The sequence below is a fragment of the Dasypus novemcinctus genome, chromosome 13 (assembly GCF_030445035.2).
Source record: "Dasypus novemcinctus isolate mDasNov1 chromosome 13, mDasNov1.1.hap2, whole genome shotgun sequence".
NCBI classification, from domain to species: Eukaryota; Metazoa; Chordata; class Mammalia; order Cingulata; family Dasypodidae; genus Dasypus; species Dasypus novemcinctus.
In genome coordinates, this window is record NC_080685.1 from 97,165,061 (window position 1) to 97,179,540 (window position 14,480).

At 35.2% G+C, this 14,480-nt stretch overlaps 1 protein-coding gene across 3 annotated transcripts in view; it reads left to right on the forward strand.

Annotated features, from left to right (window-relative positions):
- The window catches only part of RCOR3 (REST corepressor 3), a 58,332-nt gene that overhangs the window by 27,072 nt on the left and 16,780 nt on the right, over positions 1-14,480 (forward strand). For all 3 annotated transcript variants that reach the window (XM_058275160.2, XM_058275161.2, XM_058275162.2), the window contains exons 8-9: positions 8,097-8,315; positions 11,468-11,545. In XM_058275160.2, the coding sequence (XP_058131143.1) occupies positions 8,097-8,315; positions 11,468-11,545 (297 nt within the window). The remainder of the gene's footprint in view (positions 1-8,096; positions 8,316-11,467; positions 11,546-14,480) is intronic.

A 14,480-nucleotide genomic window follows, 5' to 3' on the forward strand; every position in this document is an offset into this window, starting at 1 on the left:
GAGTTACACATTCTGATACCACATGGAAAGGACATGGAAACTTTGCGTTTGAGAACCTCCCAGACTTTGCCTTATGCATCTCTTCTTTGTGTCCTTTTGCTGTAAAAATACTGTAAGTATAGTGCTTCCTGAGTTCTGTGAGTCATTCTAGCTAATTACCAAATCTGAGGGCAGTTTTGGGAACCCCTGAATTTGTAGCCAGTTGGTCAGAAGTGAGGGTTGCCCTGGGGACCCCCAAATTATGGTTGGTGTCTTAAGTGAGGGCAGTCCTGTGGAGGCTTATCCTTAATCTGTGGAATCTGGCCTAACTCCAAGTAGTGAGAATCTGACTTGAATTGAATTACAGTTGATGACAAAGGTCACTGGCATAGTATCTCATGTTCTTGAGTTTCATTCATGAAATTAGGCTGCACACTTTTCCTTCTGCTTATTGGCTATTCTCGTATCTTTTTTTTAATGCTTGTGTTTTGTTTTGTTTTGATTTTATTTGCTTAATCTACTTTTCAATTGTTTTTATATAAAGCAATTTTTTAATTGAATTCTCTATAATATTGTGTATAATAATCCTTTGGTGAAATGTGTTGCAAAGATGTTTTAGTAATCCATGGGTTATCTTTTTATTCTTATTTACATGCTTTTGATGGACATGCTTTTCAGCAAAAGCATATAAATTTTCAAATTCCAGTATTTTTATATTTTCTTCTAAAAGTTCTCCTTTTTACATTTCAATACTTGATGTAGCTAGTAATTTAGTTTAGTTCATGTTCTGAAGTAGACATCCATTTTTAATTGTTTTTTAGTATGGAAGTAACTACATCGGTTTTGGCTGTTGTACAATGCCACTGTTTTCATTTGTGAGGTTTCTGTATAAGCATTATTCTATTTTGTTCCTTTTGTCAATTAAATATTCCTAGTTCTATTCTGTCTTAATTAATATATCTTTATACATCTTGACAGCTGCTAAAGCAAGTTCCATTACTTGATGTTTCTTCTTAAGGAGTGAGCACCTTGACTCTTCTTGGCGCTTTGCTCTTCAGCCTGTAAGATTCCTAGAATAGTCCTTGGATGTTCCATTGGCTCTTATGTATAAATTGGGGAGAAATGAAACCTTATATAATTTATTTGTATATTCTTTTGGATTTTCTACATAGAGATTTGTGTTATTTGAAAATAATAGCAGTTTTGTTTCTCTTCAATCCTCATTTTCTTCTCCCTTAACTGAATTTAGGATTATTGGTATAATGGTGAATAAGAGATATGATCACAGACATTTTTGTATTATTTCTGATACTATGTTTTACCCTCAAAATGTTTGATGTTTTTTCTAGATATGCTTTATCATTTAAAAGAAGTTGCCATTATTTCTTTTCCTAGTTTGCTAAGAGTGTTTAATCACAGAGAGTTTGTTGCATTTTATCAGATGCTTTTTTTTTTTAAGATTTTGTATTTATTTCTCTCCCCTCCCCCCATCCCACCCCCAGTTGTCTGCTTTCTGTGTCCATTCACTGCATGTTCTTCTGTGACCACTTTTATCCTTAGCAGCAGCACCGGAAATCTGTGTTTCTTTTTGTTGTGTCATCTTGTTGTGTCAGCTCTCCATGTGTGCAGTGCCATTCCTGGGCAGGCTGCACTTTCTTTCACGCTGGGCAGCTCTGCTTACTGGGTGCACTCCTTGTGCGTGGGGCTCCCCTACACGGGAGACACCCCTGCATGACGGCACTCCTTGCACACATCAGCACTGCGCATGGGCCAGCTCCACACAGGTCAAGGAGGCCCAGGATTTGAACCGCGGACCTCCCCATGTGTTAGGTGGACACCCTATCCATTGGGCCAAGTCTGCTTCCCGCTTTTTCTTTTTTACGCCTTGTTGGATTCAGTTAGTATTTTATTTAGAATTTTTGTTTCTGTTAACATAAATGAGATTGGGTAAATTCCTTCTTGTACTATTGTTATCTGGTTTGATGCCATTGTTATACAAAGCTTATATGATGAGATTGATAGAGTTCCCTCCTTTTTTATTATCTGAAAGACTTTGTGAGAAATTGGATTTATATGTTTCTTTAATGTTTATTAGAACTTTCCTGTAAAACTGTCTAGCTAGGCCTTGAGATTTCTTCAAAGTAAGATTTTAAACTATTCAATTTCTATTATGAATATAAAGAACATTCAGATTTTTTGTTTACTGAATCAGTTATATTTATAATTTTCTGGGACTTTGTCAGTTTCGCTTATATTTTTAAAATTATTGTCATAAAGCTGTTCATAATAGCTGCTTATTTTTCTGGAAGCGGACTTGGCCCAGTGGTTAGGACGTCCGTCAACCACATTGGAGGTCCGCGGTTCAGACTGCAGGCCTCCTTGACCCGTGTGGAGCTGGCCCATGCACAGTGCTGATGCGCTCAAAGAGTGCCATGCCACACAGGGGTGTCCCCCATGTAGGGGAGCCTCACACACAAGGAGTGCACCCTGTAAGGAGAGCCACCCAGAGCGAAAGAAAGTGCATCCTGCCCAAGAATGGCGCCGCACACATGGAGAGCTGACACAACAAGATGATGCAATGAAAAGAAACACAGATTCCCGTGCTGCTGACAACAACAGAAGCGGACAAAGAAGACGCAGCAAATAGACACAGAGAACAGACAGTTGGGGGGGGAGAGAAATAAATAAAAATAAATCTTAAAAAAATAATAATAGCTGCTTTTTTTTAGTGTCTTTGAATCTAATTACATCTGTTTTCATTAATCGTATTTATTAATGACTTTTCTCTTTCCCTCTTTAAATTAATCTTGTCAGTCTTTTCTCCATTGTCTGTCTGTTTTTTTTAAAGATTTATTTATTTCTCTCCCCTTCCTCTCCATTGTCTGCTCTCTGTGTCCATTTGCTGTGTGTTCTTCTGCGTCTGCTTGTTTTATCAGGTGGCACTGGGAAACTGCATCTCTTATTTGTTGTGTCATCTTCCTGCATCAGCTCTCCTTGTATGCAGCACCACTCCTGTGCTTGTTTTCACAAGGAGCGGCTCTCCTTGCGGGGCGCTCTCCTTGCGTGTAGGGCTCCTCTATGTGGGGGCACCCTACATGGCATGGCACTCCTTGCACATGACAGCACTGCACATGGGCCAGCTCAGGACACAGGTCAGGAGGCCCTGGGTATTGAGCCCTGGATCCTCCATATGGTAGGCTGACGCTCTGTCATTTGAGCCACGTCCTCTTCCCTCTGTTGTCTTTTTATGTTCTATTTCATTGCTTTCTGCTCTTGATTATTTCTCTGCTTCCTCTTTCTTCGGGTTTGTTCCATTATATTTTTTAGACTTCCAAAGTTAGACTTAGCTTTATTTTCAGCCTTCTTTTCTAATGTAGGCACTTAAGGCTCTAAACTTCTTTCTAAATACTGCTTTAGTGGAATTCCATAAAATTTGATATATAACATTTTCAATAACATTTGGTACTAAGTATTTTTAAATTCCCATTACGGCTTCCTTTTTGACTCACATTTTATTCAGAAGTGATTTTTTGTTTGTTTGCTTCTTTAATTTCCAACTTATATTTCTTTTTTTTGTTTTGTTTTGTTTCTAACAATTTTTATTCTTTGAAATTTGTTGAGACTTATTTTATGGTCTGTGTTCCGGTTATTCTTGCTTTGTAACAAATTACCCTACAACTTAATGACTTCTAGCAGCCATTTTATTTTGCTCACAGTTTTGTGGTTCAGGAATTCAGGTAACGCTTGGTTGGGCAGTTTTTAATGGGGTGTCTCTCGTACAGTTATATTCAGATATTGACTGAGCCTGTAGTCATCTGAAGGTTCGACTGGGCTGGATGACCAAGATGGCTTACACAATGCCTGGTAGTTGATGATACCCATTAGCTGAGAGCTCATTTGGGCTGTCCACTTGAGCAGCTACATGAGCCTGGTAGCCTCTAAGTAATCTGGCTTCTCATCATGTTGTCTGGTATCCCCCAAAGTAATCATCCCCAAGGCACTAGGTAGAAGCTACACATCATTTCTGAGCTGCACTCACAAGTTACTCAGTGTTCCTTCTTGTCAGAGCAAGTCTTTATAGTTGGCCCAGCTTTAAAGAGAGGAGATACATACTCCACTTCTCAAAAGCAGGCATGTTGAAGAATTTGCTGGCTCATTTTATAACTTGAACGTCTAGAGTATCCGATTTTTATAAATGTTTTCCTATACAATTACGGGACATTGTAGATCCCCCCAGGGCCCACTGGATGGAACGTGGGAGAGTGTGGGCTATGATGTGGACCAATAACTATGAGGTGCAGCGATGCCCAGAGATGTACTTACCAAATGCAATGGATGTGTCATGATGATGGGGGAGAGTGTTGCTGTGGGGGGAGTGCGGGGTGGGGGTGGTGGGGTTGAATGGGACTTCATGTTTTTTGAATGTAATATTTTTTTAAAAATGAATAAAAAAAAAAGTTTTCCTATATATGCTTGAGAAGAATGTATCTAATTATTAGTTTCAGGGTTTTATTTATAAATAATGTAAGCTTGTCAGTTCTGTGGTTGAAATCTATAATGTTGTCACTTGTTGCTAGCTTGGTTTTTGTTGCTGCTGCTATGTTTTTTGTCTACTTATCTGATCCATTTTTGAGAAGCAATACTTACATTTTTGAGGCTATGGTTATTAGGTTCATACAAGTCTAGAATTGTAGAATTGCTGCTGAATTGAACATTTTATCAATATGTAGTGACCGTTCCATCTTTTGATATGGCTTTTTTTTTTTTCACATTTACTTTCTTTTTTTTTTTTTTTTTTTTTTTAATTTTTTTATTTTTTATTGACTTTGTAATAATATTACGTCTCTTATAAGCAGCATATAGCTGGCATATTGTATTTTATCCAGTATGACAATCTCTGTCTTTAATCTGGAGAGTTTGGTTGTTCATTGATATTGGTTAGGATCAAAAAACAAAATCTTTGTATTTTTGTTCTTATTTTTTACTTTCTATTTGCCTTGCTTTTTCTAGTTATTTTTTTCCCCCCTTCTGGTCTTTTTCATTATTACTATTAAGAATTCATCTTTTTCTTTTTTTTTTTTTTTTTTAACTCTGCTAGTTTGAAGTATTTCTGTGCTTCTATTCTTGTTATGTATTCTGGAAATTTTATCTTGCGTATTTAACTTAAAGTCTAACATGGGTAGTTTTAACGAATTTCCAATTAATACAAGACTTTTAGAATGCTTCTACTCCAACCACTACCCTTCTGGTTTATATGCTACTTTTATCCACAATTCTAGTTACATCTTGATTTTTTAAATCTCTCATATCAAATATTATAGTCAGTGTTTATTTAGATCCCCCCCATGCTTAAAATTTATTTTATTCACTATTCTTTCTTAATTCTTGGACCTTTCTTCTAAAACAGTTTCCCTTTTTCTTGACACTTCCTTTAGAAGCTGTTTAGTGAGAAGCTGTTGACTATAAAAAACAGTTTTCGTATGTCCAAAATGCCTGTTTCTCCCTTGTTTTTGAAACCTTAGTTTCACTGGGATTAGATTTATAGATGAGGTTATTATATTCATTATAATATATCTAAGTATAGATTTCTTTTTATTTTGCTTGCTCGGGATTCATTGTGCTTCCTGAATTGTAAGTCTTAAGTTCTGTAAACTTTTCAATTGTTACCTCTTTGAATATTGCTTTTTCCTGATTCTTTCTATTCTTTCCTTTGAGATCTCCTTTCATAATAGAATTATATTGGACTTTCACATTCTATCTTCCATGTCTCTTAACACTCATATTTTCTGTCTTCTTGGCTATCCATCTTTCTACATTGCATTGTGAATATTTTTCTCTAATTCTCTAATTTTCTTTTGAGATCTGTCTAATCTGTTATTAACCCATCCATTGAGTTCCTAATCCTGCTTATATTTTTTCTAGATATCCTATTTGTTTCTTTTGCATATCTGTATGGTTAGTTTTGATAGACTATCATTCTTTCATCATATTTTCAATTCTGTCTTTTATATCTTTTTTTTTTTAAGATTTATTTTTTATTTCTCTTCCCTTCCCCCCCTCCCCAGTTGTCTGCTCTCTTGTGTCCATTTGCTCTGTGTTCTTCTGTGACCACTTTTATCCTTATTCGCAGCACTGGGAATCTGTGTCTCTTTGTTGTGTCAGCTTTCCGTGTGTACAGCGCCATTTCTTGGGTGGGCTGCACTTTCTTTGGCGCTAGGCACCTCTCTTTACGAGATGCATTCCTTGTGCGTGGGGCTCCCCTACATGGGGGACCCCCCTGCATGGCACAGCACTCCTTGCGTGCATCAGCACTGCACATGGGCCACCTCCACATGGGTCAGTGAGGCCTGGGATTCGAACCGCGGACCTCCCATGTGGTAGGTGGATGCCCTATCCATTGGGCCAAGTCCACTTCCCTATATCTTTATATATATATAACACATTATTCGCTTTGTTCAGTAATTTCTAATGCCTGCAATCTTTGCAGGTATAATTCAGTTTGTTTCTTCTATCTCTCTTCCACGGAGCTTGTTTCTTTGTGAGTTTAGCAGTTTCTGGTTGTGACCCCATTTTCCTCACAGTATTTGTAGAAAATATTTGAGACCTGGGTTTAAAGTATTTTTTTCTGGAGAGGATTTTCATTTGATTATGCCAAGTGTCTGTAGATAACAGCAACTTGAGACACTTGAAACTAAATTTTTGACTTGGGTTTTTTCAGCAGACAAATCATATAAATTCACGTCTCAAACCTGTCTGAATGCAAGTCTGTAGTTAGGGATCCTCAGGAGAGACTGTTTTGGTTTCTTTCCACCCAGCCAAGGGTGTGATAGGTATGGCTCGCTTTAATCACTTTCTACCTCTACAGGACGGGGTAATTTTTTTCTACTTTGCACAGTGATGGAGATCCCCTTCCAGAGTTGGGGCTTTATCTCCTGTGCCCTGCTTATGTTTTCCACTGAAGCCTGACCTTTAGGCAAATGCCATCTCCTGCATACTTGCTTATCTTTCTGGATTCCTGCTTTCTCATCATTTCTGGCCTCTGAGGAATCTCCTCACTTTTCTGCGCCAGCTACACATTGAATTTTGAAAGATTTCTTTTTTTAATATCTGATCTAGCAATTTTAGAAATGCTATGCTAGGAGGAGTTCTGCCATGCTTTTGAGTTGTGTTTTAAGCAGTGAAGTGATTATGCTTTCATATACAGTTCTATTAATTTTACTCAAAGTTCTTTTTCTGAAGAATTGGATTATTAAATCTAGTTAAATAGCCTTCAACCTAAAGGACCCAGTATCTAATAAATTCCTGTCTCAGAAATACAGAATACCATTGTATTTTTATGCCACACTTTAAGAATATTAGAAGTAATAATAAAATATTACTAATATTATTAGAACTTTCCTAACCTCTTCTGAGGTATAAATTCACATTTTATTTCATTCATACATAAATGGACTTGGAGTTTAGAAATATTGTTAGAGTAAAAATAATCCTATGTCCTTTTTTAACTTTCAAGGCATAGTTCTCTTTCAACAAATCTAACATAAGAATGAAATGAGACATTTTTGTGTGTGAGCTGTCTAATTTGCCACGTCATAATTCCCAATTTTGCCCCTTTTCTTTAATCAAAAACTTTACATTTAATAAGTTATATACCTTTTTCTTTTTTTGCCCTTCATTGCTGAGGAAAAATATGTCCCATCTTGAAACAAACAGGAATAGTTGATTTTTTCGTTTACTCATTATCCTCTGGATCTAGAAATCAAATTTTCTTAAAGTGGTTTACCAAGCATATGTTATGTAGCATTTATTTTTTGGGGGGAGACGGGGATTTATTAGAGCCTTATATGTTTTGTATGTGTGTAGGTGTGTGTGTTTGTACAACTATACCAACTGACATGACTCTCTTTAATGGAACCTTCTAGTTCTGAAAGAGTTCCTGTCTGTAGAGGTACATGTTTTTTATGTGTGTGTGTCTGTGTTTGGGCTCGTACATAATATAATTGGTTAGAAGTATTTTTGAGATATACTTAGTGCAGCAGATATTTCTAGTAATAGACTATTTTCGATTTATACATTTTACAAAACCAAATGATCTATTTTTCTCTTTATTCGCTTAGGGTAATACTGAACAACCTGTCCAAACTAGCAAGATTGGACTAGGAAGGAGAGAGTATCAGAGTTTACAACATCGCCATCATTCTCAGCGTTCTAAGTGCCGTCCACCTAAGGGCATGTATTTAACCCAGGAAGATGTGGTAGCTGTTTCCTGCAGTCCCAATGCCGCAAACACCATTCTGAGGCAACTGGACATGGAATTGATCTCTTTAAAACGTCAGGTATTTTCTAAAAATCCTATTTTTTATGATTCTGTCCATTTTGTTTATCAGCTTTTACCTAGATTAAACTTGGTGCTTTGCAGATTTTCTGAGTCCCCTGTGTACTTAAGTCTCATTGTTTAAAGTTTACCTTGTTACACAATTATAGGATGGCTCTTTTTATCTTGGATTTTAGAACCAGCATTGCTACCTTTTTGCTCTGTGATCTTGGACAAATTAAATAGCCTCTTTAAGCTTCAGTTTCTTATCTGTGAAATTGGGGGTGATAATCACACTTCTGGGTCATCTTTTCCCGTTGTTTGTTTTTTCTTGTTTTTGTTTTCCACTGAATATACTTCTTCAGCTGTAACTTCTCTCCTGAGCTCCATAGCTATATTTCCAGCTGCCTGCTAGATATCTCATCATCCCCAAAATATGTTCTTTCCTCTGTTCCCTGTCTGTTGAGACAACAGAGTCGTCTTTGATTCATCCCTTGCCTTTATCACTCCCACAATACACACAAACGCATGTGGTAACAAAATTACATCAATTTTATCTCTGAAATGTTCTTTAAGTCTATCTCCTTATTTTTTATCCCACGTCTCCTGTCCTTATTCAGACCCTTATTACCTCTTGTCTGATAGTAACTACCTTGTTGATGCTCCTTGCTGTCCACTTCTCTTCATCTCCATGTTACACATTGTTGCCAGTGTTACCTTTAAAATTCTGGTTTCATCAAGGTCACTCATCTTAAAGCTCTTCATTAATTTCTAATTGCCTTTAGCTGATTACAGCAGTGGTAGATAGGGAACAGTTTAAGGAATACTTAGAAAAAGGCCATGTTAAGATATTTGAAAATCATCCTGAGTTAAGAAACCATTGAAGACTTTTAAGAGAGGTGTAACATGATCATATTTATATTTTTCAGTAATATCTGTTTGCATTTTTTTAGTAATTTCTTTAGGGAATACAATATACATACTTGGCTTATCACAAGCTACTTAGAATTCATGTTATACCACTTCACATAAATTTAATCTTGCAATCCTTCTCACCCAAACTGCTCTTTTTATTTCTCTATCCTTCTCCAGCAGTCTTACTGAACAAATACACCACTTTTGCTTCCTCCCCTTTCTTACCACCATTTTTTTTCCTAACACTTTTTAGACTAGCTTCTGCTTCACATTTCACTCCAGTTCTAGTATGGAAAAAGAGGTCTTAAGATCATTTATGTGCAAGTTGCCTGCTCTGATGTCCTTTTCTTGGTCTTATCTACCTTAACTGCTCAGCAATCTGTCAAGTAACCATTTATTCCTTTTCTGAATGCCTTTCCCTTGATTTATGCAAAACTGGGTGCTCTTGAGTTAGATACTTGATTGGATGCTTAGTCAAACTGTACATGCCTACAAAGAACTCCCATCTTCTAAGCAGCAGCACTCCTTTTTAGAGAATTTCTAAAAAGCTTTGCCTCAGACAATATTTTTAAAGTACTCAAAGACTTTTTGTTTAAATAATGAAGGAATAAAATGTACTCAGTCTCTTGTATTAATACTTCACTCTCAACACTGCTACTCCTGTTATGAACTATTGTTACTGATATTCTTTTAAAATAATTTTTTCTTTTAAACTTTGAGTTTCTTCCTTTATTATTCACCTGGTGTATGACATAGTAAAAGTTTGCAATCATGGATTTACAAATTTTGTTATCCATAGTTACTTTACTTCCCAAACACATTCACATGCAATGTCCAAACTGAATTCTTCCACACCTTCACTAGTTATCTGAGTTCCCCAGTTATCTTTGTTCCCTAGCACTAGTACACTCAGCTACATTTTTACTGTAAATTTTTTCAGAAAAGGTTTTATAATTCTAAGTTTTAAGAACACACAACTCATTTGGCTCCTGTGATTTAAAACTTTGTCACATTTAAGACTGAGTAGTGGCTGACCATTTGGCATCATGTTACGCTCTATAGGCCCTTAACTCAATATTTATTAATTCCAGGCTTGCTGTTTTCTTCCAGTGTTTTGGAGCCAAGAGTTATCCTTGATTCCTCTTTCTCCTTTACTCTCCACAATCAAATGTTTACTGCTTTAAAGTCTTCAACTTTTCTTACCTGGATTATTAAATTTATTTCCATCCTCCTTAATACCATTGTATTCTCCACATCACTACTGAGATGTCTCTCTAAAAGGCAAACATGGTCATGTTGCTCCCGTAACTTAAAAGACCTTTATGTTTCCTACAGTTTTTAGGTAAATGCAAATTCCTTGATCTCTCCCCAGCCTAATTTCTTGCCCTTGCCTCAGGGCTTTCCTGAATGCTTTTCTTTCCCCCAATATTGTCTACCTGCTTGATTGTTGTTAATTCCTTACAGCTCAATTTAGGTGTCATCTCCCTAATTTTCTTCACCACCTGCCCACTAACAAACACAAGCATTAAAACATATTTGTTACCTTGTTCTCTCTCTCTCTTTCTCTAAGTTTGGGTTAGGTATTTTAGCATTTATCATACTTTTTAATTTATCTATCTACCTGCTAATCTATGAAATCTTTTAGGTTTGAGACTTTATATTTTATCTCTCTATATATAGCTTACATGGCTGACCAATTAACCATCCTAGATTTATACATTTTAGTTGCATTTTTAAGATCTCTGGTGGAAAAAAAAATTGACAAATCATTTTATCAATACTGAATCATCCCTATTGAGGAAAAAAAAATGCTAACAAAAAAATAAAGAATACATTCTAATCCTTGATATTCTAAGTGGAAACTAATAATATTGCTAGTGGAGTGATAGTTATAAACTTGGTATGGTTCAAATTTAGACTCTGCCTCTTATATTCGTAACCTTAGGGAAGTTTCTTAACTTCTCTACCTCACGTTTCTCATCTGTAAAAAGATTATAATAGAAGTAGAACTGTTATAACACTGATTTTGAAAATGTGACTTTTAGGAAGGTATATGTCACGTTATAACAACTCAGTTTATATACTTTGTAGGATTGTTGTGAGTGATTTATTATATATAAATCACTGAGAATAATGTTTTGCACACAATATGCACCTATAAATATTAACCACCATCATTATGACCTTTTCATTTATTGCGTGCTCAAACATTCACTTAAGTATGTGATCTAATTCACATTTTGAATTATTTTGTTGAAGGTTCAGAATGCAAAGCAAGTAAACAGTGCACTTAAACAGAAAATGGAAGGTGGAATTGAAGAATTCAAACCTCCTGAGGTATGTTATTAAAGAATACATGCGAATAAGTATGGTGAAACCTTGTTCTTTAAGTTATTTAATGATCAACTACTATTTTGATCACATGTGTTTAATACTTTGAAAGTTTCGTAGTATGGGTAATTTGTTATGTCTCCATTTTGTCATTTAGATATTTGGTCTTTTGAAGCTTGACTATTTTTTTTCCACTTACATTAAATCATTTCTTTCCTACGCTTAGCAATTTTTATCAAGATAAGTAATTAGGGAAAATAGCTATAGGAGTAAGCATCATGTGTTTGAAACTTAGAGGGTCCTCAGATAAGCAAGTCAGTGCTTTTCTGGCTCCATAGCAATGTTTGCTCAAAGTCCTTTCCTGCTTGTGTGAACTGGTAAAGTAAGAAAAGAATCAGTAGAAAAAGACACTCATCTTAACTATTTTAACAAAAGTGTTATTTTAATTTAGGTATTTGTTTTTTTAATTCAGATTTCCAACTAGGATTTTTGCCATTCTAGTATTTAAATCACTGAAAATGTTAAATCTAAAAACAAGATATAGGTTGACCATTTCTCAAGTCTTAACTTGTATTTCAGGTGAAGCCTAAATATATTTTTATATCTGTAACAATTATAGTACTTAAATGCCCTTAAGGCCCAATCTAATCTTACAAAAGCTTCTAATATAAAGTCTTTTTCATTTTTTTCTTTCTCTTTTTTTCTTTTAAGACTTTTACATTATTCTTCTGAATATCCTGTGTTTGCCTCTCTGCATGTGCTATGATTTAGTAGTCTTATTGGGTCTTCCCCTACAAAGGACAGGTTAACAAATACCTACAAATGAAATATGTATGAGGGCCTGGGAGGAGGCAGAGGAGTGGTGCTTCAGAAATACTGCACCATATGTGTTCGCAATTGTTAGAATCTTTCAGAAAGGAAGAAACACTATGAAGACATGAAAAGTTGGACAAAATGGAGAAATTTCTAGAAAAATATGTCTTAAACAAAATTGTCTCCAACAGAAAACCTGAATAATTTATAATCATTAATAAAATGATGGAATAATTAACATTTTTTCTCATAAGAAAACACTAGGTCCAGACAGTTTTACAGAAAGTGTCTACAAAATGTTCAAGGAAATGGTAATTCTGACCTTAAACAAATTTTCCAGAAAATTAAATGACAATCTCATTCACTAGCATTATATAATGTAAAGTAATATGTGAAAGTTCAGTAATACTTTAACTTTCCCATTAGCTACTTCATTTGATCCTCACATAAATCCAGACAGATTGAGCAGATGCTGTTGTAATTTAATATGAGGAAATTGGAACTCAGAGGTTAACTAACTTGTTCAAGTTCACACAACTAATAAATAGTGGGACTCTGGCTAGATTTCAGATTTTTAGAGTACTGACTGATATACTAGATTAGTATTTCTTACGCTGTCTCTTACTCTTGGGTGTTTTCATATAATAGGAAAATGTTCACATTTTATGGGTTATTGGGTTAGAATTTACTACATTTATTACATCCTATGTTTATTGTAAAAAGAATGATCAATAACCAAAAACTTAACACTCTACCATCCATACACTGAAGTTGAATATTACTTTTGAGGTTGACTTATTAAAATCATATGACTTGTAAAAAATATATATAAATGTTTCATCATCTAGAAAATACCCTAAGTATATTTATATTTGCCATATTATTCCTATTACGTTTGGTGGGAGAAGCAACCTGAAAGATATATTAAAAATACTTGATTAACAATGACAATAAATAACTTGAAAAATCATGTGATTCATTCCCTTATCTTTAGGTTACCCCATAACTTATCAAAGAATATTAGTAATCATTGGATAATTACAATAGGCTGTTAAATGAAATAACTAGAAATAAACATTTACTAAAGTGCTTTACTTATTAATTTGGTTGTATTTGTTATTTTTGTTTAGGGAAAATTTTGATGAAGAAAATCCATTTCCTTCCACAAGTATTTTTTGATCTCCTATTTCATGTAAGGCGCCGTGCTAGGCACTGTGGAAAGTGGTTGGGGAAGAGAGTAACATAGAAAGATGAGGAAGATAGGAATTTTTCCACCTGTTTTTTGTTTGTTTGTTTTTTTAAAGAACACACAATCTAGGTAAAATGTATAGGGTAGGTTTATAAGTAAATTGTTGTGGGAAAACAGGTGGGTATCATTCTTTGTGGCTAGGGGAATCAGGGAAGACTTCCTAGAGAGGATATTTCAGTTGAGGTTTGAAGGAGGAGTAGGATTTTTTGCATACATAAGAGCAGAAAAGGATATTTCCAGCAGAGGGAATAATTGAGCAATGGTTTGGTATTAATACATTCAAAATATAAATCCAGTCGGGGAAAATTAAAAGCACTTTTAAAAAAAACAAAGTCAACAGGTATTCCCCAGATACTTACATGCTCATTATTGTGCTAATTGCTATTGATAAGTCAATGGAAGTATAAAACAGTCTTTTCTCAAGAAGAGTATTATCTGCTTAGGATGGCAAACTTGAATGCAAAGGACTAATCAACACAGTATGTGAGAGAGAAATTAGCAGGGGTAGGAAGAGGCTTCTTTATGATAGAGATCCGGGGTAAGGGCCAAAGTATAAAGGTCCCTTGCAGATACATAGGAGGAAATTTGTGTTTAAGTCAAAAAGAAAGACCCTATAGTTTTCTTCAATATAGGAAGTATGTAATGAAGTTCTTTTATTTTAGGAAAATTATCTTGACAGTATTATGCAGGATAAATTAGATCAGGAAAACTTTACAGCTACTAAAATACTAAGTGTGTAAGTGATGAAGTAAATGGTGGGAAGGGCATTAGGTAGGGTTGGGTATCATTTGTAGGAATAGATAGCAAGTGATGAATCCAGCCAACATTGTGAAGTAGAAATTAATGTGACTGCTTAAGAGTATAAGAGTATTGGAGTGG